The sequence below is a fragment of the Hyperolius riggenbachi genome, chromosome 4, assembly GCF_040937935.1.
Source record: "Hyperolius riggenbachi isolate aHypRig1 chromosome 4, aHypRig1.pri, whole genome shotgun sequence".
Lineage (NCBI taxonomy): Eukaryota > Metazoa > Chordata > Amphibia > Anura > Hyperoliidae > Hyperolius > Hyperolius riggenbachi.
Genome location: NC_090649.1, coordinates 461,263,711 through 461,287,184, shown reverse-complemented (window position 1 = coordinate 461,287,184; position 23,474 = coordinate 461,263,711). Strand labels below are relative to the sequence as shown.

The window sequence follows — 23,474 nt, the reverse complement described above, 5'->3', positions numbered from 1 at the left end:
GTTAGAACGAACGTTACACCACGTAAAAGCACTTAATGCGCCTGCGCATAAAATTGTAAAGTTCCTTGGAGAAAAAGTGAAATGCGCATGTCCAGCCTGGTACGAACGATCGTTTCCAACGATGTGCCACTTTTGCTAACGATCGTCGGTGGTAAAAATCCGCCAAGACAGAACTTTGTTTTGTAGCGATTTGCCTCGTTCGTCGTTTGCCTTAATAGTCGTTGGTTCGTTTTTTGTAACGATCGTCGTTGGTAAAGATCGGGGAACGATCGTTACAAACGACTATAGTCGCATGTGTGTACGCACCTTAAGTTGGAGAGATCAGTGCAGCTCTTTTGCATAGATAACTGGAGTTTCTTAAAGAGGAGCTGACAGCAATACTTTCAGAACACCCCCCCCCCCCCCCCCCACATATATAAGTAGATAAATACTTGCTCTACTTACATAACATGTATTGCACTGTCCACGTTTTGATTTTAGTGATTTTTCTACAGTAAAAAAGAGAAAACCCTTCTTAGCATTTCACATTTTAAGTGTGGCTATTTTGAAGCCAATCCTGATGTAATTTCCTCCCTTACTCTCCTCTGTCTGATTTGCCCGCTTTTCACTATAGAAAGTGCATTGTCTCAGCATGAGAAATATTGGCCAGAGAAGAACAGAGGTCTGAAAGGGAAAGAGGCTTCAGCCAATCAAACTGCATTAGTTAAGTCTGAGGGGAAATAGAGATGCAAAAAAAAGGACAACCCAGCATGCCCTGCAACTTCTCTTTTTGAGTACCACATTTTGTGTGTACCAAATAAGAGTCAGGTAAACTGGGGAATGATCATTTATCAACAAGTAATAGCGATTTTAACTTTTGGATTGCCTGGTTAGCATCCCTATTACTTTTTTTACCAGATAAAAATAAATGTATTTTTAATTTTATGCCCGACAGTTACACTTTAACTCTTCCTGTACTGGAAACAACATTAGGCTCATAAGAGGTATGCTAATGTTAGCTGCTAACGTTTTATTTCTTATCTGTACTACACATACAAATCTTTACATCATAAGTTTATTTTCACTTCAGACTCCCTTTAACAAATAAGGGTGATGTAAGATTCCACAGGTCTAAACTTTTATGAGAAGCCCGATGGCCAACTCTGTACCACCAATTTAACTGGGTGATTGGCCTTCGTAAGGGAGAAGCCTCTGGATCCTAATGATACTTCCTACATCCTCCTCAGCAGTGGATCCTGCGCCAGCTTTCTCAAATGACCGCTTGTTATCGGACCCTGCGCAGGTGCACTAGCTGCTTTCCCGCGGGCTCCAGTGGAAATAGCTGAGCCAGATCAGGTCCGCTCTACTGCACAGGTGCGAGCAGCCTGCACAGTTGTGTTGACCAAATCGGGCTTTGCTTTTTCTGCCAGAGCCTGAGCGGAGAGCCCCTACTTCACCTGCGCAGGCAGGCAATGTAAATATAATATGCTTTGTGCTCTTTGGGGTTCCCTGCGCTGGAACAAGACGACACAGTAGGACGGGAGAAGCCTCATTAGGATCCTGAGGCTTCGCCTTTTCGAGGTAAGTATCCGTTTTTTAAATGCTACAGATTCTTTTCAAGCCTCATAAAACAAAATACATCTCACTAAGTGAAAAATGTGTAAGCAGAATAATGGCACTTTCTTTCCCTGGCGAACATTCCCCCTTTGTAAACAGGCCCCTTAGAGTCAGTCAGTTGCTCCCTGAAGGAGAAGCAATTTGCGTTGGAACTTTTCTGGGCGTTTTACAACAAAAATTAGTTGAGTCTCATTTCTTCTTCGGTTTGGCTGGTTTAGCGAATAAGGACGGGTCTATCTGCTCTCTGGAAAGGCCGCGTACAGAGAAGAGTCTGGCTGCACGCTCTTGTAATGTCCCTCCACACTTCAGACCCAATGCCATCAGTTCCATCTTCAGCTTCTCAAGGCCCAAAGCTTCCAGCTCTGCTGCAGAGGAGAAGGACAGGAGATCGAAGGTGGCGGCACCCTGCAGACAGAAGTCAGAGAATTGTAATCTATACATACAATGTGTGCTTAATAAGTGCATTATCTGTACTGTGCTTAACTGGATTTTAGGCTTTCTAAACAGGAGCATGTTAAGTTACATACACATGCATGACTAAAGTCAGCTGATGTGGCCAATACCGTCTCAGCTGATAGTTAGGCGTGTGTACAGTAACCCCAGCTCCCCACCTGTCATGTGACATCACGTACGCACCACTCCATCACCCTCTGCCCCCCATCCTTCCCCTGCATAGCAACACTATGCGTCATCCGCTGTACAGCTGACTTCACATCTGTACAGCCCAGCAACGTCGCCCAAGTGAATCAGGTCCCAATCCCCGATGGGTGACAGTCAAAGCTGTGTATGCACCTTGTTATATAGACAATACTGCTACTCCTACAAACTGTATAGTATACCCCAGTGCTCTGCTCCGGACCCACTTGTGGAATTAACATTTAGATTAAAAATAGTAAGAGTCATTCTCAGGGCTGAGGAGTCGGTACAAAAATCTTCTGACACCGACTCCTCAGTTTATGAAACCACAAGTCCGACTCCGGGTGCCCAAAATTGCCCCGACTCCTGGACTCCGACTCCTTAGTCTAATACTTAACAGTGCTGTGGATTTTGTACAAAAATCATCCGACTCCGACTCCGGGTGCCCAAAATTGCCCCGACTCCAACTCAGACTCCGCAGCCCTGGTCATTCTAGTCCTTTATTCACACTGCAAGAGCTTTTTTAGCACTAGTTATTTGAAAAACTCTTGCTGATGCAATGTTATAGGAGATTTTTTTTTTTATAAAATCACATCGCTCCCTTAAGTGCACACACATACAGTGATGTGAAAAACTATTCGCCCCCTTCCTGATTTCTTATTCTTTTGCATATTTGTCACACTTAAATGTTTCTGCTCATCAAAAACCGTTAAATATTAGTCAAAGATAACATAATTGAACACAAAATGCAGTTTTAAATGATGGTTTTTATGATTATTTAGTGAGAAAAAAAAAAACCACAAAACCTACATGGCCCCGTGTGAAAAAGTGATTGCCCCCCTTGTTAAAAAAAACAACAACGGTGGTTTATCACACCTGAGTTCAATTTCTGTAGTCACCCCCAGGCCTGATTACAGACACACCTGTTTCAATCAAGAAATCACTTAAATAGGAGCTATCTGACACAGAGAAGTAGACCAAAAGCACCTCAAAAGCTAGACATCATGCCAAGATTGAAAGAAATTCAGGAACAAATGAGAACAAAAGTAATTGAGATCTATCAGTCTGGTAAAGGTTATAAAGCCATTTCTAAAGCTTTGGGACTCCAGCAAACCACAAATGGAAAAAACATGGAACAGTGATGAACCTTCCCAGGAGTGGCCGGCCGACCAAAATTACCCCAAGAGCGCAGAGAAAACTCATCCTGGAGGCCACAAAAGACCCCAGGACAACATCTAAAGAACTGCAGGCCTCACTTGCCTCAATTAAGGTCAGTGTTCACGACTCCACCATAACAAAGATACTGGGCAAAAACGGCCTGCATGGCAGATATCCAAGGCACAAACCACATTAAGGCTCGTCTCAATTTTGCTAAAAAACATCTCAATGATTGCCAAGACTTTTGGGAAAATACCTTGTTAACCGACGAGACAGAAGTTGAACTTTTTGGAAGGTGCATGTCCCGTTACATCTGGCGTAGAAGTAACATAGCATTTCAGCAAAAGAACATCATACCAACAGTAAAATATGGTGGTGGTAGTGTGATGGTCTGGGGTTGTTTTGCTGCTTCAGGACCTGGAAGGCTTGCTGTGATAGATGAAACCATGAATTCTACTGTCTACCAAAAAATCCTGAAGGAGAATGTCCGGCCATCTGTTCGTCAACTCAAGCTGAAGCGATCTTGGGTGCTGCAGCAGGACAATGACCCAAAACACACACAGGGCCATGTAGGTTTGGAGTTTTTTTTCTCACTAAATAATAAAAACCATCATTTAAAACTACATTTTGTGTTCAATTATGTTATCTTTGACTAATCGTTAATGGTTTTTGATGAGCAGAAACATTTAAGTGTGACAAACATGCAAAAGAATAAGAAATCAGGAAGGGGGCAAATAGTTTTTCACATCACTGTAGGATTACATTAGCAAGAGCTTTTAAAATCACAAGCACTTAGAAAATGCTCTTGCAGTGCGAACCAGCAAAGTGTGAACTACCCATTGTAGCAAAGCAATTGATCCTTCTCTGTAAGGAGCTGATTCCTAAAACACACACACACACACACACACACACACACACACACACACACACACACACACACACACACACACACACACACACACACACACACACACACACACACACCAATAGATTTCAGCAGGAAATCTACAATGTTTTTACTCACTGTGTTGTGAGAGGTGTGAGAGGTCTGCGGCAGTTCAGGGTTAGCGGCTGGCTTCTGAGGCTCTGGCGTGACCTCCATGGGTTCTGTCTGGCCAGAGCTAGAATCTGGCTGTTCACGGTCTGTGGCCTCTTCAGCAGGTTTCCTATCATCAGTCCTCTCTGGGTTCAGTTCAGTTATATTGGTGGAAGATGAACACTGTGCTTGTCCATCAGAATCACTGCTGGAGCTGTGCGACTTCTGGTCTGTGTTGGTAGAGGAAGGGGAGCATGGTGCTGAACCATTAGACTCTCTGTCACCACTGTGCAGCCGCTGCTCTGTGGGCACGACAGATAAGCTCTGTGCTGGGCGATCAGACTCAATCTCCTCGCTGGGTGATCCCTGCCCTCTGGGAACAACAGATGAGCTCTGTGCAGAACCACTGAAGTCACTTTCCTCGCTGGGTGGTTTCTCCTTTCTGTGCACGTCGGATGAGCTCTGTGCTGAACCATTGGAGTCGCTCTCCTCGCTGGGCACGACGGATGAGCTCTGTGCCGGACAATCAGAGTCACTCTCCTCGCTGGGAAGCCTCTCCTCTCTGGGCACGACAGATGAGCTCTGTGCTGGGCCGTCAGAATCACTCTCGGAGCTCTGTAGCCTTTGCTCTGTGCTGTGACATAATGCTGAAGTGCTGGGAGACTCGGAGTCACTGTCACCATCACTGTCTGAGCTGCTGGAAGACACTTCCAACCCTTCCATGCCAGTCCTGAGAATAAACGCAAAGGCATGATAAACACCAGCTCCACTTTACACATGCCTACTCCCTCTAGTGACCAAATTTGTGTATTACAAAAACATGCAGAGTTTACGGTTATTTTCCCCCAGGTGATTTTCAAGGAAAAATGCAGCGAAAAGTAAATGGAGGCTGCCACATCTATTTTTCTATCACTTCAGTGGTGCTTTAAAAAAAAAAAAAAAAAAAAATTAAAGCAAATGAAACTTTTTTTTCAATTAGGGCCCGTTCTTAATGGGCCGATAAGCGGGCGATTCCAGCTAATGGCTGTGATCGCATTCGATTGGCAACTGCAAAACAGTACCTGCAGCGTTTATCCACGATTCTAGAGGGATTGCAACACAGTGCTTAAAAAGCACTAATCGTGATCGCTCAAAAATCATGAGTGTACAATGATTTTACCACGCTAATCGTGGTAAAATCACCTGCACTGCGCTTCTAAGTGAGAATGGGTCCTTAAAGTTCTATATTAAATCAGGACAAGGGGTTCAATTCACAAAGACCTATTCAGTAAAAAATGGGTAAATTACAGCATTCTATGTTTTAGACTTTTCCCCCTGAATTCACTAAGTTTCATACATGTGGTAATAGTTCAGTAATTAACCAAAAAACATGGCTACAGTCTAACCAACTGTAGAGTTAAGGTGGGTACACACGTCAGATAAAAGTCTTTGGAAAATGAAAGATCACAGACCAATTTTACCCCCTTTCATGTAGTATGAGAGGTATGCTCTACACAGTCTATTCTATGGAGCTGAACTCCCCATCAGATAAAAATCTTTGCAAGATGCTGCACACAAAGACCGCTGTACACATGCAACAGATCAGTATCTGCAAAAGATCTGTTCCTGCAAAAGATCCATTCCTGCAAACTGCATTCATAGTCTATGATATCTGCAGACCTCATACACACCTTGTTTAACGGACAATTATCTGTAGATCAGATCCACCAGGTTGGATCTTCAGATCGGCAGATAATTGGCTGATCTGCAGATGAATGTCCATTAAACAAGGTGTGTATGGGATCTGCAGATATCATAGACTATGAATGCATTTTGCAGGAATGGATCTTTTGCAGGAACAGATCTTTTGCAGATACTGATCTTTTGAATGTGTACAGCATCTCTGTGTGCAGCATCTTGCAAAGATTTTTATCTGATGGGGAGTTCAGCTCCATAGAATAGACTGTGTAGAGCATACCTCTCATACTACATGAAAGGGGGTAAAATTGGTCTGTGATCTTTCATTTTCCAAAGACTTTTATCTGACGTGTGTACGCACCTTTAGTCTAGTTTTTTTTTTTTTAAACCTTCTGCCGTCCCAGCCCGACAGTGCTTCGGCACCAATGGAGGAAGTAGCAGGACAGGGTGGCTCCTCCTACTGGCAGTCTCCTTTGCCTGTCCAGTTTACTGCATAGCTGGTTGGAAGTTACAGACAGCTTCAGGTAAAATACCGTAAGTCTCACCGAATGCTGTAATCTCTGAATTGACATGCACTGATGTATTTATCGCACAAGTTGGTAATTTTACTTTTGCATCTCTTTATTTCACCAAGCATTACAGCATTTAGTAATGCTGAAAACAGCCGACTAAGGATCACATTTTACAAACGTCAATTCACTAAACCCATTACCGTACTGAAAAGTAAAAATTACCAACTCGTCCAGTAAATACTTCCAAGAAATTGAAATTCACAAAGATTAAAGCATTCGGTAAATCAAGTAAAAGTGCTCAGTATTTACCTCCAGCTCTGACCAGCTGGTAAATTACAACCTCCGCTGGAGTAAAATTCCGAATGTGGTATTTTACTGGCCTAAATAATTTTACCAAACTGCCCTTAGTGAATTAAGGCCTATGGTGTAACAGCCTTCGTGAATTGACATTTAACAAACTTCTTGGTAAAATCAGCTGTTTTCTGCATTACCGAACGCGGTAATGTTTAGTGAAGTGAGCCTGTAGTCAGGGCAAAAGAAGTTTTAACAGCACACATTGGGCTCTATTCATAAAACTTCTGAGTCGGAAAAAATCCTGGAGGTAAAATACTGCAGCAGTATTTTACACTTCTGGGTGGTCATTCATAGAAATCTTGCCAGCTGCTATAGCAGAGCGGAGATCTCCCGCTGAAAGCTGGCGGTAAGCTGTCGGAAGGCATGCGGAAACACTTCAGCCGGCAGAGTCCCTCCGTGCACTGCTCTCTCTGGGAGGTCTGTCCCATTCACTTGTATGTAATCCGCAAAATCAGAGGAAGCGGTATTTCCCATCCACATACCGCTTCCTCTAAACTTTATGAATGGCCATTTTGTTACTTTTTTCTAGATAAATCTAGAAAAACACTGGAGAAGGCGGAAATTTCTCGCTCTGCTGGGGGATTGTAGATTTTCATGCGGGAACAGCTTTTATGAATGCCCACTTTGCTAAATGTTCAGGAAAGTCAGCTGTTTTGAGCGGAAAACTTGCGGTAAAGTTTTATGAATAGAGCCCATTGTTGCATTCTAGAACAAATATTTGTTAGGCCGAGTTTAAAGGACAACTACAGTGAGAGGTATATGGAGACTGCCATATTTATTTCCTCTTAAGCAATACTAGTTGCCTGGCAGCCCTGCTGGTCTATTTGGCTCTCCCTTCTGTGAGTGGAGCGGTATTTCTCTTCGTTCACCTATTTGGCTGCAGTAGTGTCTGAATAACACCAGAAACATGCATGCAACTAATCTTGTCGGATCTGACAATTGTCAGAAACACCTGATCTGCTGCAAGCTTTTTCAGGGTCTATGGCTAAAAGCATTAGAGGTAGATCATCAGTAGGGCAGCCAGGCAACTGGTATTGCTTAAAAGGAAATAAATATGGCAGCCTCCAGATATCTCTCACTACAGTTGTCCTTTAAAGTGGCATTTAAAGTGGCATACTGGAACAAGTCTGAAATAGGTGTGTTCACCAGCGTGGGGGAAAAACAAACACCAAGGCCCACAGAAAACAAGTCCAAAGCCTTAATAAGGATTTGTTGAGTTTTACCACCTCAATACCATTTCCTTTATAGAATTGCTGTACTTATACTTACCAAAGGAATTTCTTTTTCTTGCACTTCCCTTTGTCAACCTGAGATTCATTCTTCCGTTTGTGACAGTCGCTTGACTCTGGGGAGACCACAGAGCTTGAAGAAGCTTGCAGACCTGGGGTGAAAAGCATTGACAAGTAATGCCAAGCATAACATGCTATATAATCTTATTGATTTGAACACATTTGCAAACAAAAACAGTATGGCTAGCCTAAAGCTGCCCATACACCTAACGATTCTGCCGCCGATATACAGCAGATTCGATCACTGATCGAATCTGCTGTGAAATCGTTGCACAAACACTGACAGAACGATCGATTTCCATCCGAAATCAATCGTTCCCGTCGATCCGTCCGTGCGGAAGATTATTCTCGAACGCCGGCGGGTCGGGAGTGCGTCGATAGCGGCGTTCGAGTGCCCGACGACCGACGCAATACATTACCTGCTCTGCCGGCGCGACTCTTCTCCGCGCTGGTCTCCGGGTCCGGCAGGCTTCACTTCTTCCTGTCCCGGCAGGAAGTTTAAACAGTAGAGGGCACTCTACTGTTTAAACTTCCCCCAGACAGGAAGAAGTGAAGCCTGCCGGACCCGGAGACCAGCGCGGAGAAGAAGACAGCGGAGACCGGGGGAGTCGCGCCGGCGGAGCAGGTAATGTATGCGGACGGGGGGCAGCGGCGGCAGCACCACCACCACCGATTGTGATCGGTTTCATGCTGAAATCGATTCACAATCTGTTTGCAGTAAAGGCAGCCATACAATCCCTCTGATCAGATTCGATCAGAGAGGGATCTATCTGTTGGTCGATCTGATGGCAAATCGACTAGTGTATGGCTACCTTAAATCTCATTGTCTGTTCCCATCACAGCTGCCCTGTAATAGGCTAACTGAAGAACACACCCACACTAATCATGTGACTAAACATTGCTGCGTTTGACCATTGGGAGCAATCACAGGAAGGGGATAACAGTTCATGAAACAGGCCTGAGTGTTATAAGAAGGCAATATCTTACATACATCAGGACAATAAGCCTTACACCATGCAGCTGTGGCCAGCTAGTAACAGACATCGCCTCACCTCTGATGACCGAGTCCTCCAGCCGCTCGGACATGTCACTGCACTGTCTGTGATACTCCGGGTCAGTGAAGTAGTGTTTTGGCTCTTCCAGTTTGCGTTTCAGCCTTTCCAGTCTCCTCTGCTCCTTCTCCGCTTCACGCTCAGCTTGTTTCTTTATCCATTCAGCCATTCTATATAGGAAAAAGAAGCTATACAGAAGACTACACATACAGACTGGTGCCCCACAAGCCAAGCTCTAGACTGTAACAGGAAAATTACAAGAAGGGCTGTAAGTGACATGGAAGCATTCAACGGAGACCACCTGCTACAGAAACATCAATGAGCCCCTGAACAGGCTATACACAAGACTGAAATCGCAATTATGCTAATTTTTGAGATAGGAATTTTGGGTTTTCATGGGCTGTATGCCAAAATCATCAATATTAAAACAATAAAAAGGCTTGAACTACTTCAGTTGTGTGTAATGAATCTAAAATATATGAAAGTCTAATGTTTATCAGTACATTACAGAAAATAATGAACTTTATCACAATATGCTAATTTTTTGAATTGGGGCGCAAGATAAAGCCAGAAAATGGCTCACTCTGCTCCTGCAAAAGTCCCGGCGGCGTTTATTATTCCCCCCTCCAGGCCGCCATTGACACAGGCAAAAGATGTAATTCAGCTTCTGCTGACGGCCAAATTACGCAGCTTTAATCATAATTTGGGCGCCGTCTTAACAGCGCCCAAATTACTGACTAAGTTCCGCCGTAGCCGTAATTCACATAATGGCCTATGGAGGCACCCAAATTTCCAGCACCATTTTTGCCTGACTCGCACGGAAGTGCTGCGGTTACCCGACATATAGCATCCAGGGGAAAACGAGACAATGGGAGACTGTGCGATCGAGAGTGGCGTTAGTGCAAACAGTGGTAAACAATGGTACCTGCGGCTGTCCATTCATTTGAATGGACAGTGCTTAGTAGAGCGGTGCGGTGTTGTTTTCCTTCATGAAACCATCTGTGTAAACCGGCCCATAGCATGCTACACTATGACAAAGTAACCAGACCAGAATAAAAACCACCTCTTATTAATTCATCTCATTCAGCTCCCGTCTGAGCCAATAAAGTATAAGTGAAACTTACGCTTTTTCATGGTTGACATCTCTCAACCGCCTTCCGCTCAGATCACGGCAAGCCTCGCGGTTTGTGGTTTTCTCAATTTGAGCCCCGAGTGCCCTGAGCATGGATCCAAAACCTGGAGAACAAAAAGCAAATCATCATTACAGCATTCTATTCTGAAGGGAGTCCTGGTAGGTTTTCCATAAAAATGCAGCAATAAAAGTTGAGAAAAGCGGACACCGAGAGCCCAATTTAGTGTAGTATGTATAATGAGGGGTAAATGAAAGTAAACAAACAATAATACTCACAAACCAGGGTCACCGTATAGGCGACCACCGTAAATGCAGGTGGGGAGATTAACCACTTCAGGATTCTACGTACGCATAAGTACGCCCCTGAATCCTGAAGCGGTTTCCATGGAAACGGCCGTTCGTATGAGCAGCTGTTCCATGTCAGTTCACGGAGGGTGTCTCCGTGAACACCCTGCGAGCCTGCAATCGCGGCTCGCAGGGTAAATGTAAACACGCGGGGAAGATCTTCCCCGCTGTTTACATACATACAGCGCCGTAGAGGAGATCGGCGATCCCCGGCCTCTGATTGGCCGGGAATCGCTGGCATCTGATAGACTGAAGCCTATCTGAGGCGGCGCAGGACGGATTTCCGTCCTGCTCAGCCCATAATGGAGAGGGGAGGGAGGGAAGGAGGCAGAGGGAGGAATAGCGCTGCGGAGGGGGGCTTTGAGGAGCCCCCCCGCTAGGCACAGCAGCGCGGCGGCGATCAGACCCCCCCAGCAGGACATCCCCTGATCGCCTTGCCTGCTATCTGATCTGTGCTGCGGGCTGAAGAGCCCCCGCAGCACAGATCATCCAAAGGACTAGAAACCCGGAAGTGGTTAAGACTTGTCCCCACTCAGTATTAACCACTTCCCAACTGAGGGGTTTTACCCCCTGACCACTAGAGCAATTTTCACCTTTCAGCGCTCCTTCCATTCATTCGTCTATAATTTTATCATTACTTATCGCAATGAAATGAACTATATCTTGTTTTTTTCGCCACCAATTAGGCTTTCTTTAGGTGGGACATTATGCCAAGAATAATTTTATTCTAAATGTGTTTTAATGGGAAAATAGGAAAAAATGTGGGAAAAAAATTATTTTTCAGTTTTCGGCCTTTATAGTTTTTAAATAATGCATGCTACTGTGATTAAAACCCATTAAATGTATATGCCTATTTATCCCGGTTATAAAACCGTTTAAATTATGTCCCTATCACAATGTTTGCCGCCAATATTTTAGTTGGAAATAAAGGTGCATTTTTTTCAGTTTTGCGTCCATCCCTAATTACAAGCCCATAGTTTATAAAGTAACAGTGTTATACCCTCTTGACATAAATATTTAAAAAGTTCAGTCCCTAAGGTAACTATTTATGTATTTTTTTTAAATTGTAAATTTTTTTTTTTTTTTTTTTAATTACAAAAAAAAAAATTGGGGAGTGTGGGAGGTAAGGAGTTAATTTTTTGTGTAAAACAAGTTTATTTGTGTGTAAAAAATGGTTAGGATGTAGTTTTACTATTTGGCCACAAGATGGCACCATTACCAATTTGTTTCATACGACCTGCAAGCGTCCTTCTGGACTCTTGCAGGAAGTAGAAAGAGGCTGGGACTTTGTTATTTTTTCACAATGATCGGGCTGCTCAGCCGAGCGGCAGCAGATCATTGCGGGGCTGAGATCAACGAACGGGAATGGATTTTCCCGTTCATTGATCTCCGGGCGAGCGGGCGGCGGCGTGTTTACTAGCGGCGGGCGGCGTGTTTACGAGCGGGAGCGCGGACAGCGGCGGGAGTGCGCAGAGTACGGATTTCTCCGTCCCTGGCGGTGAAAGGATGGAAAAAGGGGCGGAGAAATCCGTACGCGCGGGGGTAAAGTGGTTAAAGGGGAACTGAAGAGAGAGGTATATGGAGGCTGTCATGTTTATTTCCTTTTAGACAATACCAGTTGCCTGGCAGCCCTGCTGATCCTCTGCCTCTAATACTATTATCCATAGCCCCTGAACAAGCATGCAGCAGATCAGGTGTTTCAGTGGTTCAGACTTATAAGTCTGATCTGACAAGACTAGCTGCATGCTTGTTTCTGGTTTTAATCAGATACTACTGCAGAGAAATAGACCAGCAGGGCTGCCAGGCAACTGGTATTGATTAAAAGGAAATAAACATGACAGCCTCCATATACCTCTCTCTTCAGTTCCCCTTTAAGCTGTTGCTCTCTGTAAATCGGAAGATAAAGGGTATAACATCCCTCCACTAGGGGTGGACACAGGTATTGCAGAAAAAGTAAACAGAGGCGCCAACAGAATAAAATACGCTAAAATTTCTAGGGAGGCAGTGGTGGACTTACCTCCCCGAAGCAGACATGAAACTGTTGATTTTCAAACAAATATAATTTATTCACATACTTCAGAATACAAAGCAATGCGTTTCGCAGGTGTATTCCTGCTTCCTCAGGCAATACCAAGGAGGAGGAGTATACAACAGTATAGTCGCGTGACAACACTAGGCGCCTCTGTTCACCAGGGGGCAGAGACCGCTGGTATTTAAGCGGTTAAACTTTGAACAAGTTCCACAAACCCCTCAGATGTTTCCTGATCGAGACCCTCGACATCCAGTATATAGCGGCTCCTTGATTACTACAATGGCATAAGATTTACTGTTACACTGAAAAGCAAGATGGCCACTGAGTATCTGGAGGGTAGTGGGTTGGGGGCTGCTCATGACAGTCTAAAAAACTGCCACACCCCCAGCAAGAAGCAGGGGTTGTCTATTGGCTGCACACAGTTCAACCTCCTAGAAGTATGATCATGCGACCATTCCAAAAATCAGTCATGGCAGGTTGACGATTCTTTACAAGCATTCAGAGGACCAATCAGCACAAGAAGCGATTTAGTCCTGGAAAGTTTGAATGACACATTTTCCATTGTTATGTAGTATGAAGGGCTATAGATTTTGAACGCTATGAACAGATTGTGTAGTAAAGTTACATGGAAGTGGTGAAATTGGATGCGTGTACCCAGCTTCAAGCTTTAAAGTGTAACTGTCGGGCATAAAATCAATTCTTTATTTTTATCTGGTACTAATAAGGATGCTAATCAGGCAATCCAAAAGTTAAAATCTCTATTACTTGTCTTGTTTATAAATGATCATTCCCCAGTTTACCTGACTCTTATTTGGTACGTTGCCGCAAAAAGGAAGTTGCAAGGCATGCTGGGTTGTCTTTTTATGCTTCTTTATTTCCCCTCAGACTAAACTAATGTACAGAAGCACAAAGGGACAACCGAGCATGCCCTGCAACTCCCTTTGTGCGGCAACGTACCAAATAAGAGTCAGGTAAACTGGGGAATGATCACAAGAAAAGTAAAGCCCAATCTACACAATTAGATTCTTTGTGCGATTCGATTACGATTCTATTTACGATCCGATTAAATCCAACACGTCCAATGGGATTCGATTCGCCATTGCAAAACAATGGCAAATCGAATTGAATCGAATCCTGATTGGACATGTCGGATTTAATCGGATCGTAAATAGAATTGTAATCGAATCGCACATAGAATCGTATTGTGTAGATTGGGCTTAATAGAAATTTTAACTTTTGGATTGCCTGATTAGCATCCCTATTACTTGTTTACCAGATAAAAATAAAGAATTGATTTTGTATTTTATGCCCGACAGTTACAATGTAATCAGTCAACTGTAGAAAAAAAAAACAAAACCACTTACCGCCTTTTCCACCACATAATCTTGGCACCACACTGTATGCAAGTCCACTCTGTAAAACATCATCTTCTCCAATCTGCCGGCCATTGCAGGTGACATAAAAATCACACTGTGATGCACCCTGAAAACACAGCAAACTTTTTTTTTAAATATTGAAGACAGATTGTAATGGAAAAGTAATCAACATGAAGAAAGGGCGAGTTTTACAAACCTTTCTTAGCAGTTTACCACTAAGGGGTTATGGACCAGAGCAATTTTCACATTTCAGTGCTCCTCCCTTTTATTCACCAATAATGCAGCAAAAACACCTGCCAGATCGATTTTTTTCCCAACATGTCCAATCTGAATTTTTTGAAGGTGAACGGAAATTGATGTGAAAATCTCTTGAAATTCAGATCTGACATGTTGGAAAATAATCGATATGGCAGGTAAACTGGCCAGAAATTGTATCATGCATACCTAGCATTACTTTATCACAACAAAATGATCTATATCTTGGGGTTTTTTTTTGCCATCAATTAGGCTTTTTTTTGGTGGTAACATTTTGCTAAGAATTATTTAATTCTAAATGCATTTTAACAGAAACCGTAAGAGAAAAAAAAAATAAAATAAATAAAATTGGTTTTCAGCAATTACATTTTTTTTTTAAATAAAATGGGTGGGTTATATCCACAGTAGAACATTTTATTTGCCCATTTATCCTGGTTATTACATTTTAAATATGTCCACAGTATAATGTATGGCGACGATACTTTATTTAAAAATAAAGGTGTATTTTTTCAGTTTTGCATCCGTCACCAATTACAAGCCCTTATTGTAAGGGCTTGTAATTGCTTGCAGCGGCTACTAGCTGATCGAAAAATCAGCTGATCAGGCCACGTGCAGTAGCTGAAATGGGGTTCCGGAATTCGACGCTGCTGCCCGGACATCTCCTCGCCACTGCAGGGGGGAAAATCACTAAAGCTCCACCCAATCGATCCTGGTGGACCCAGCTAGCTAGCACAGCAGACCAGGCAAGTTCTGTGCCACTGCCAGGCTGCGGAGGGCTGAAGTTCCCTCTCTCCACCACTGCCTGGAAACAAGACGCACCACCTGACCCTGCTGGATCTGGCCACTGCTGTTGCCAGCACAGAAGACCGGCCAGGGCGACGCTGCAGCTATAGAGGATACCAAGCTGGGTGTCTTCGCCGCTGCCTGCTACACTGCCCTCAGTGCAGCACCACCACTCACCCAACAGGCGCATGGACACCATCAGACAGGCCACTAGCTGCCTTCACACACCTTCGGCTCCAGCCATCAGATCTGCTCCCCTCAGCCGCAATGCCCATCCACTGCAGCCTTACAGGACCATCTCAGCCTGGGATGCACCCTGTACCCCTGGCCTGGGGTTGCGGCCTTACAGCTCCTTTACACTATGGGGCTAGCTGTCTGTGGGGACAGCCATACCTCTGGACCCCTGGATCTCCAGTATCTCTTGCGCAGCACAATGACGCCATTACGCTACACAACCTTGCCAGGACAGTGGTAGTGCGCAGGTCTTTGAACTTTACCACCGCACAGAGTCAGCCGCTGGATGCTGCAATATACTGACAAAAGGGGACCGACATCAAGCTAAAAGATACCGAGACATGCTTTGACCAAGCCGTGGGTTGTGTAAGTACAAATTCGAATGCAGCAGCGGCTTGTTACTGTTAGAAAATCATGCGATGATGGTTTTATTTTATGTTTTTTGAGCTACTAAAATCGTGTTTTAAAAGAGAAAGGCCTATGTGCCGTTTATGGAGAAGACTGTACAAATCCTACAAGCGCATATACCACCAATGATCAAAGGTGGAATACATTTGGTGAGCTGCTTTGTTGTACTGGTGGTGGAGTGTGATCACTGATTGCAAGCATATAGTGTCTAAAGGACAAAAGAAAGGATTTCCTTTGTTGAATTGAACTTATATGACAGTATCACTCTATGTGGGATTAAAATGTTTTCTAGGTGGAGAGCGCAGCAGAAACAGCAGCATTTAGGCATATACATCCAGACTGGACCATTCCTGCAGAGAACACAGGATCAGGACGGTATTGTATGGTGCTCGGATTGGCGCGGCATCCATTGACTAACATTTTAACAAATATAATGTGCCCCAATCAAACCGAGGGCACCACAAAAGCCACTAACATTGTGCTCTATACGGAGCCCTTTAACCACTTGCCATAGGAGCCCTATTATCTGCTTCCGCTAGTACACCAAACTTCAGTCCCCTGCATGGGTAAAGTTGGACCCAGACCATCAAGAAAAAAAAAAACTTCTTGTCCGATCAGTAATGAGGAGCAATTTGTGCCAGAAAACAATCAAAATGATGATCAGGTAGCATGTTTGGGCAACAAACTTCAGCAAATTCAACCACAGTAATCCAATCTGTCTCATAGTTACCAGAGATGGGCCCCCGCCATAAAATTTACATACCTGGGGCTTGCTCCAGCCCCCTCCGGCTTGATCGCTATCACGAGTTCTCTTCTCACTCTCGAGTGGCCCGCAACTGGCCCTACAAAAAAAATCCTACACGAGGGGCAGAACGGCGCAGTCCGGTCAGGGGCGCTCCCGTTGCCAAGAGTGTTCTGTACCTGCACAGGACTAATGCAAAGGATGCTCAAGGCATCGTGAACATAGCAGTAGCACGTGGCCAAGCTGCACATGTGCAGTTGGCCCCTTTCCGGGCCAAATGTGAAGAAACAGAGAGCAGGAAGAAGACGCCATGGGAGCGATCAAGCTGGAGGTGGCTAGAGGAAGCACCAGGTATGTATATATTATGGTGGGGGCCCCATCTCAGGTTCCCTTTAATGCAGGAGGATCAGACATACTATGCCAGGGGAAAAAAAAACCCACATATTTAAGTAGATAAATACTTGATCTACTTACATAACACAAGTATTGTACTGTCCACATTTTGATTTCAGTAAATTGTATATAGTAAATGAAGAGAATTCTGTTCCTGGTGATAACCATGTCATTTGCCCACAGTTTGAGGCTAAAGACTGATGTAATTTCTTCCCTTAACTTTTTTTCTTTTCTCCTCCTCCTTGCTTGTAAACAAACGTGAGCAGAGCAACATGTTTCACCTAGGCAGGGAAATAAAGGGAAGAGGAGGAATATACTGTATTATAAATAAAACAAACCTCCAGTATGCAACTGAATGGTAATGGCTATGAAAGGGCCAGTGCTCCTAAAGTATGTGATAACTCCAAATCATAATAGCAGAAAAAGTTGATAGTTTTGAATGCAGGATTGGCATTTTTATCACTTAACCACCCTGGCGTTCTATTAAGATCTCCAGGGCGGCTGCGGGATGGTTTTTTTTAAATTAAAAAAAAAAAACTATTTCATGCAGCCAACTGAAAGTTGGCTGCATGAAAGCCCACTAGAGGACGCTCCGGAGGCGTTCTTCCGATCGCCTCCGGCACCCAGAATAAACAAGGAAGGCCGCAATGAGCGGCCTTCCTTGTTTTGCTTACATCGTCGCCATAGCGACGAGCGGAGTGACGTCATGGACGTCAGCCGACGTCCTGACGTCAGCCGCCTCCGATCCAGCCCTTAGCGCTGGCCGGAACTTTTTGTTTCGGCTACGCTGGGCTCAGGCGGCTGGGGGGACCCTCTTTCGCCGCTGCTCGCGGCGGATCGCCGCAGAGCGGCGGCGATCAGGCAGCACACGCGGCTGGCAAAGTGCCGGCTGCGTGTGCTGCTTTTTATTTGATGAAAATCGGCCCAGCAGGGCCTGAGCGGCAGCCTCCGGCGGTGATGGACAAGCTGAGCTCGTCCATACCGCCCGGCTGGTTAATAAACTTAGACCAGTTGTTGAAATTTGATATTTATGGTGACAATCCCGCTTTAAAGTGGATCCGAGACCACGTTTTGAAGTCCCTGTTTTTGTGCCTTTTGAACATTTTTTAGGGCATTACACTTTATAATTGCCTAATTCTTTCTATATTATATAATAAAAACCTAATAAAAACAGAAAGCCACGCCCCCTCAGCTCCACTAAACGCCGCGGCGTTTTGTCCCAGGCTGCAGTCACTCATGGGACCTAATTATCGGGAGGAGGAGGCTTTGGCTAAGGAGGAGGCAGAGGCGGTGATTCAAGTCTAAAGGCTGCTGAACTCACGCGATAGTAGCGTGAGCAGCAGCATCTGTCAGAGGGTCACAGTGACAGCACATAAATCTGACCTGGAAGCTGGTAGAAGAACTAACAGTGGAAGCCAGCGTGTCCCTTACTTGTGCTGGCTATTCTGTTTGCAGACCTGCAGATCAGCTCGGCGTGTGTATCAGAAGCTGCCCCTCCTCCCTTCCAGGAGGTCAGTGTGGCTTAACTCCCCTGACTCCAGCGTGGAAGTTTTCTCTTGTCTGCACTCTGATCCTGTAGCTCTGCCTCTGGTCTGTGCTCCTGGACTGCATGTCATGTGAGTTCACCCGACATGCAGGAAGACCAGAGCACAGAGGCAGAGTTACATGATTGGAATGCAGATAAGAGAAGACTTTCACGCTGGAGTCAGGGGAGTTATTATGCTGCGCTGATCTGCTGAAATGAACTGACACACACACCAGGGGATGGATGGATCCTCATTCTAAGGGGGGGGGCTGTCCTGGCAAAAGCACTGTGTGTAGTGCAGCCATGACCCCCTCTCTCCTGACTAGTAGCCATAGTCGCACATCCTCCTATCCTAGCTGCCGGGAGATATGAGCCCTGCAGGAGGGCTGCTATCTACGAGGACAACACTCTGAAGTGTCCTGTCACCTGGGCATGTATGGTAAATATAGAGCAGGCTGACAGGATCCCAGACCAGGTTTTGATGTCCTCCTTTTTGTGCCTGTTGGACATATTGTTTTAGGGCAATACACCCTTCAAATGCCTATTTTTTATATATATCACCTAATAAAAACAGAAAGCCAGCCCCCCCCCCCAGCTCATCTAACGCCGAAGTAGCAGTGGGAGCCAGCGTGGATCGTCACAGAATCGAGGACAGGACCCCACTGCTGCCTGTCATTTAGGGGGGGGGGGGGGGTAAGCTGCACTGACATGAGGTCTGATGTTCACACAGGACAGCCCCAGCACACACTGAGCATGCGCAGGATTGGGGAGGGAAGGGGGAGTGGAGTTTGCACAGTCTGAGGTGTGGAGATAAAGATAAGATTACCTGTGTAATGATTCCAAGCAGAAAATGGCAGCTCTCATTGTATAACAGGAAAAAAAATGTATTTACTGATGAAGCTGTTTGCAGCTAGTTTACTGTGTAAACCATCTAAACTTACCTAAACTAAATAAGGAGAAGTTACTTGTTATAGTTATTTTTTCACCTCGGATCCGCTTTAAAGAGAATCTGTATTGTTAAAAATCGCACAAAAGTAAACATACCAGTGCGTTAGGGGACATCTCCTATTACCCTCTGTCACAATTTTGCCGCTCCTCGCCACATTAAAAGTGGTTCAAAACAGTTTTAAAAAGTTTGTTTATAAACAAACAAAATGGCCACCAAAACAGGAAGTAGGTTGATGTACAGTATGTCCACACATAGAAAATACATCCATACACAAGCAGGCTGTATACACCCTTCCTTTTGAATCTCAAGAGATCATTTGTGTGTTTCTTTCCCCCTGCATCTCTCATGCACTGAAGTTTCAGGCTGCTCGTTTCTTCCTGCAAACAGCTTTGCCCTTGTCTGTAATTCCTCAGTATGTGAAAGCCCAGCCAGCTCAGAGGACGATTTATCCAGCTTGTAAATGAAAAGAGAGAAGAGAGAAGCTGCTCTAATCTAAATAACACACATGCAGTGTGCATAGAGGGGCCAGGAGGGGGAGTTCATAGCAGAACCACAACACTGAAGAACTTGGCAGCCTTCCAGACACAGGCTGACAAGTCTGACAAGAGAGAGATAAGTTGATTTATTACAGAGACTGTGATAGTATAAAGTGCTGCAGTAAGCCAGAACACATTAGAATAGCTTTTGGAACTTGTAGGATGATAAAAAACAGGATGCAATTTTTGTTACGGAGTCTCTTTAAGGGTGGGACAATTGCCCAGCAGACCCTCCTGGAGCCCCCAGCGCTGTATATAACACCATGAAATAGGGTGTTACCAGAAGCAGCAGCAGTCCTCCCCTTCTACCACCCGCACATCACATAGCGTCTCTCACCTGTAAGCTGGCAGGCAGAAGATCCCTCACAGCGGATCCCAGAGGCAGCTCCACCGGATTCAGACGAGCAGAGTCCAGACTCCTCCGCCACACAAGAACAACACTGCCTTCCGCCATCTTCCTCTCACTCCTGGACCGGTGGACCCTGACTTACTACGTCACTCCCTGCGACACACACACCCGAGAGCACCACCCACCAAAACGTCAGATAGCAAGACAGAAGCTCCGCCCACAACTTCAGCAAGCCAGGGGAAACGCCTACAAGTAACGTCATGCAGCAAGACAAGAGGAGCACCACCCACAGCGAGCCAGTGGAAACGCCTACAAAACTACGTCATGCAGCAAGGGAGGGAGCACCGCCCATAACTGTTGTGAGCCAGAGGGCAAGGCAAATAAAATGAGGCGGGGAGGGAGAATGAAGAAGAGTGACAGGAAGTGGGAGGGAGGAATAAAGGCGTGGGGAGTGGGGCTGGAGGAGGAGAGATGGAGGATATTGGGGTAGTGATAAGAGATGGAGACAGTCACAGAGATGAAGGGAGAAGAGATAGGGGAGGAGGGGCTGCATAGGGAAGGAATGGAAAGAAAGAGAGGGACAGATGGAGGGCGAAGGGAGAGAGGTCTGCAGTGAGGAAGGGAGAGTGGAGAGGGAATATATGGGAGGGAGGGAAAAGGGGGAAGCAAAGTAAGGCCATTTTTCCAAAAGCATCTGATAGGTGGGCAATTTTTTTTTTTTTTTTTACAGAATTAATTTTGAATTTTGCTCAAAAAGAGCTAAAAAACATAAAGATAATAACCACTTCAAGAAAGCCAAGATTACAGAATGTTCAGTAATTTCAGTCACGTTACAATCAGAGATAATAAGTAGTTGGAAATCGCGTAGGTCAAACACAATATAAAGTATATACTAGTATACAGTACTAATTAAAGAGAAAAAGAAGAAGTCTACATACAAAAAAGCGTATTCAGAGATGGAGATCAGACACTGCTATATTAACATCAAGATAAGGTATGATAGTGGAAGAATTCTCTACCTAGCTACCCCAAAGTTTCTCAAAGATATTGGGATGGCCTCTCGCCTGATATGTCAATTTGTACATACGGTAGGTAAATTAGAATTTATTAAAGTTTTCCAGTCCTTAAGAGTTGGGACTTGGGAAAGCTTCGATAGGCGGCAAATTCACCGCCTGTCAGCTGCTCCTGTTCACGGTTCAGGCACTCCGGGAACCCCTATGGAGTTGCATATCTGAGAAAAGCCATGGGAGATCTGGGCGTAGGATAAAGCCAATAAACAGCTTACCCTGCTTTGGCACAAGTCCCGGCGGTGCTAATTACTATTCCCCCTCCAGGTTGCCATAGATGGTGGGGAATGATGTAATTCGGCTTCCAGCTATTGCTGGCGCCTGAATTACAGTGATTTAAAAGTCATTTAACCTATGTCTTTTGACAGCTCCTAAATTGCTCACTGAGTGCAGCTATAGCCGGCTGTGCCCGAATCTCCTGTGCTGTTTTAGCAGCAGTGAAGATGCAAACAAGTTTCTGCTCACAGCTGTAAGAACTCTCGCGCACAGGATAGCCCCGCCCTCTTGAGAAGCTGCTAACTCCGGCCTTCTGCAAAGCCAAAGGAGTTGGAAAGACACTCCCCCCCCCCCCCCAAATACCGTGCAATACATATCGACCCCAGGGCCGGCCCGCCCATGAGGCGGGGTGAAACGTTTGCCTCAGGCGGCACTTCTGCGGGGGCGGCACCCGCCCGTCCGTGGGTGTGGAGGGCCGCCCGAGCTGGAGGGGATAGCGGGCAGGAAGGGGGTATTGGGCCTAGCGGCGGGGAGGGGGGTCGGACCCCCCCCTCCCTCGCCTGGGTCCCCCGTCCTCCGCTCCCCTCCAGCTTGTTAGGTCGCTGGCTGGCTGCAGCTATAAGAGGCAACGGGCTGGGATTACTCACCTTCCTTGTTCCAGCGTGCGCTCCACTGACGTCACTTACTGCGGCTCCGCTACAGGCCCCCTGCTCCCAGCATGTCATGTCTGGTAACTGCGAGCGGCTGCTGCAGCAAGTGATGATGCCAGCCAATCACAGAGGACAGGGCCGGCCCGCCCATGAGGCGGGGTGAAACGTTTGCCTCAGGCGGCACTTCTGCGGGGGCGGCACCCGCCCGTCCGTGGGTGTGGAGGGCCGCCCGAGCTGGAGGGGATAGCGGGCAGGAAGGGGGTATTGGGCCTAGCGGCGGGGAGGGGGGTCGGACCCCCCCCTCCCTCGCCTGGGTCCCCCGTCCTCCGCTCCCCTCCAGCTTGTTAGGTCGCTGGCTGGCTGCAGCTATAAGAGGCAACGGGCTGGGATTACTCACCTTCCTTGTTCCAGCGTGCGCTCCACTGACGTCACTTACTGCGGCTCCGCTACAGGCCCCCTGCTCCCAGCATGTCATGTCTGGTAACTGCGAGCGGCTGCTGCAGCAAGTGATGATGCCAGCCAATCACAGAGGAGGGTGAAGCCAGTGTCAGACTGAGCCAATGGGAGGGCGGGATTTCCCCCGGTAGGCCCCACCCCAAAGTCCCGACGTGGTGCATACAAAGACACGGCCAGGCTGGCTGCCGTCCAGCTAAGGCGGGTCTGGGAGGAGGAGCTGCAGGTAGCATGCTGGGAATGGAGGAGGCCTGGTGCTGCTGAAGATGGAGGAGGCAAGATGACTGAGGTGATGGGCTGGCTCACCCAGCCAGACCTCAAGAAGAGAAGTTTTCAATAAAGATCGCCTGGCCACGGAAAGAAGCCCCGCCCACCACTCCCGGTAAGCCCCGCCCACCACTCCCGGTAAGCCCCGCCCACCACGTCCGGTAAGCCCCGCCCCCACACAGCACTTTGGCCTAAATCCTAGTGTCTCTCCGTCCCCCAGCACCCACACTGACCTCCCAGAACCTACACTGACCTGACCTCCAAGCACCCACACGGACCTCCCAGAACCTACACTGACCTGACCTCCCAGAACCTACACTGACCTCCCAGAACCTACACTGACCTCCCAGAACCTACACTGACCTGATCTCCAAGCACCCACACTGACCTCCCAGAACCTACACTGACCTGACCTCCAAGCACCCACACTGACCTCCCAGAACCTACACTGA

The 23,474-nt window shown here is 46.1% G+C and overlaps 1 protein-coding gene across 1 annotated transcript; it reads right to left on the bottom strand.

The window, feature by feature from the left end:
* Nucleotides 1-397: 397 nt before the first annotated feature.
* SDE2 (SDE2 telomere maintenance homolog) lies at nt 398-20,549 on the bottom strand. The gene is made up of 7 exons (XM_068232828.1): nt 20,358-20,549; nt 14,184-14,301; nt 10,435-10,546; nt 9,311-9,480; nt 8,239-8,350; nt 4,415-5,156; nt 398-2,001 (listed from the first exon to the last, which is right to left on the bottom strand). The coding sequence occupies exons 1-7, from the start codon at nt 20,472-20,474 to the stop codon at nt 1,786-1,788; spliced, it is 1,587 nt and encodes a 528-aa protein (XP_068088929.1). The 5' UTR covers nt 20,475-20,549; the 3' UTR covers nt 398-1,785.
* Between the last annotated feature and the right edge of the window lie 2,925 nt (nt 20,550-23,474).

Bases quoted from the DNA above. Each gene is read 5' to 3' on its own strand.
- SDE2 (XM_068232828.1), bottom strand. From the start codon at position 20,474: ATGGCGGAAGGCAGTGTTGTTCTTGTGTGGCGGAGGAGTCTGGACTCT. The intron at 10,547-14,183 runs GTAAGTGGTTTT...TTTGTTCTCCAG, and splicing joins ATTATGTGGTGGAAAAGGCG to GTTTTGGATCCATGCTCAGG. The intron at 2,002-4,414 runs GTGAGTAAAAAC...TTCTGTCTGCAG, and splicing joins CTCACACCTCTCACAACACA to GGTGCCGCCACCTTCGATCT.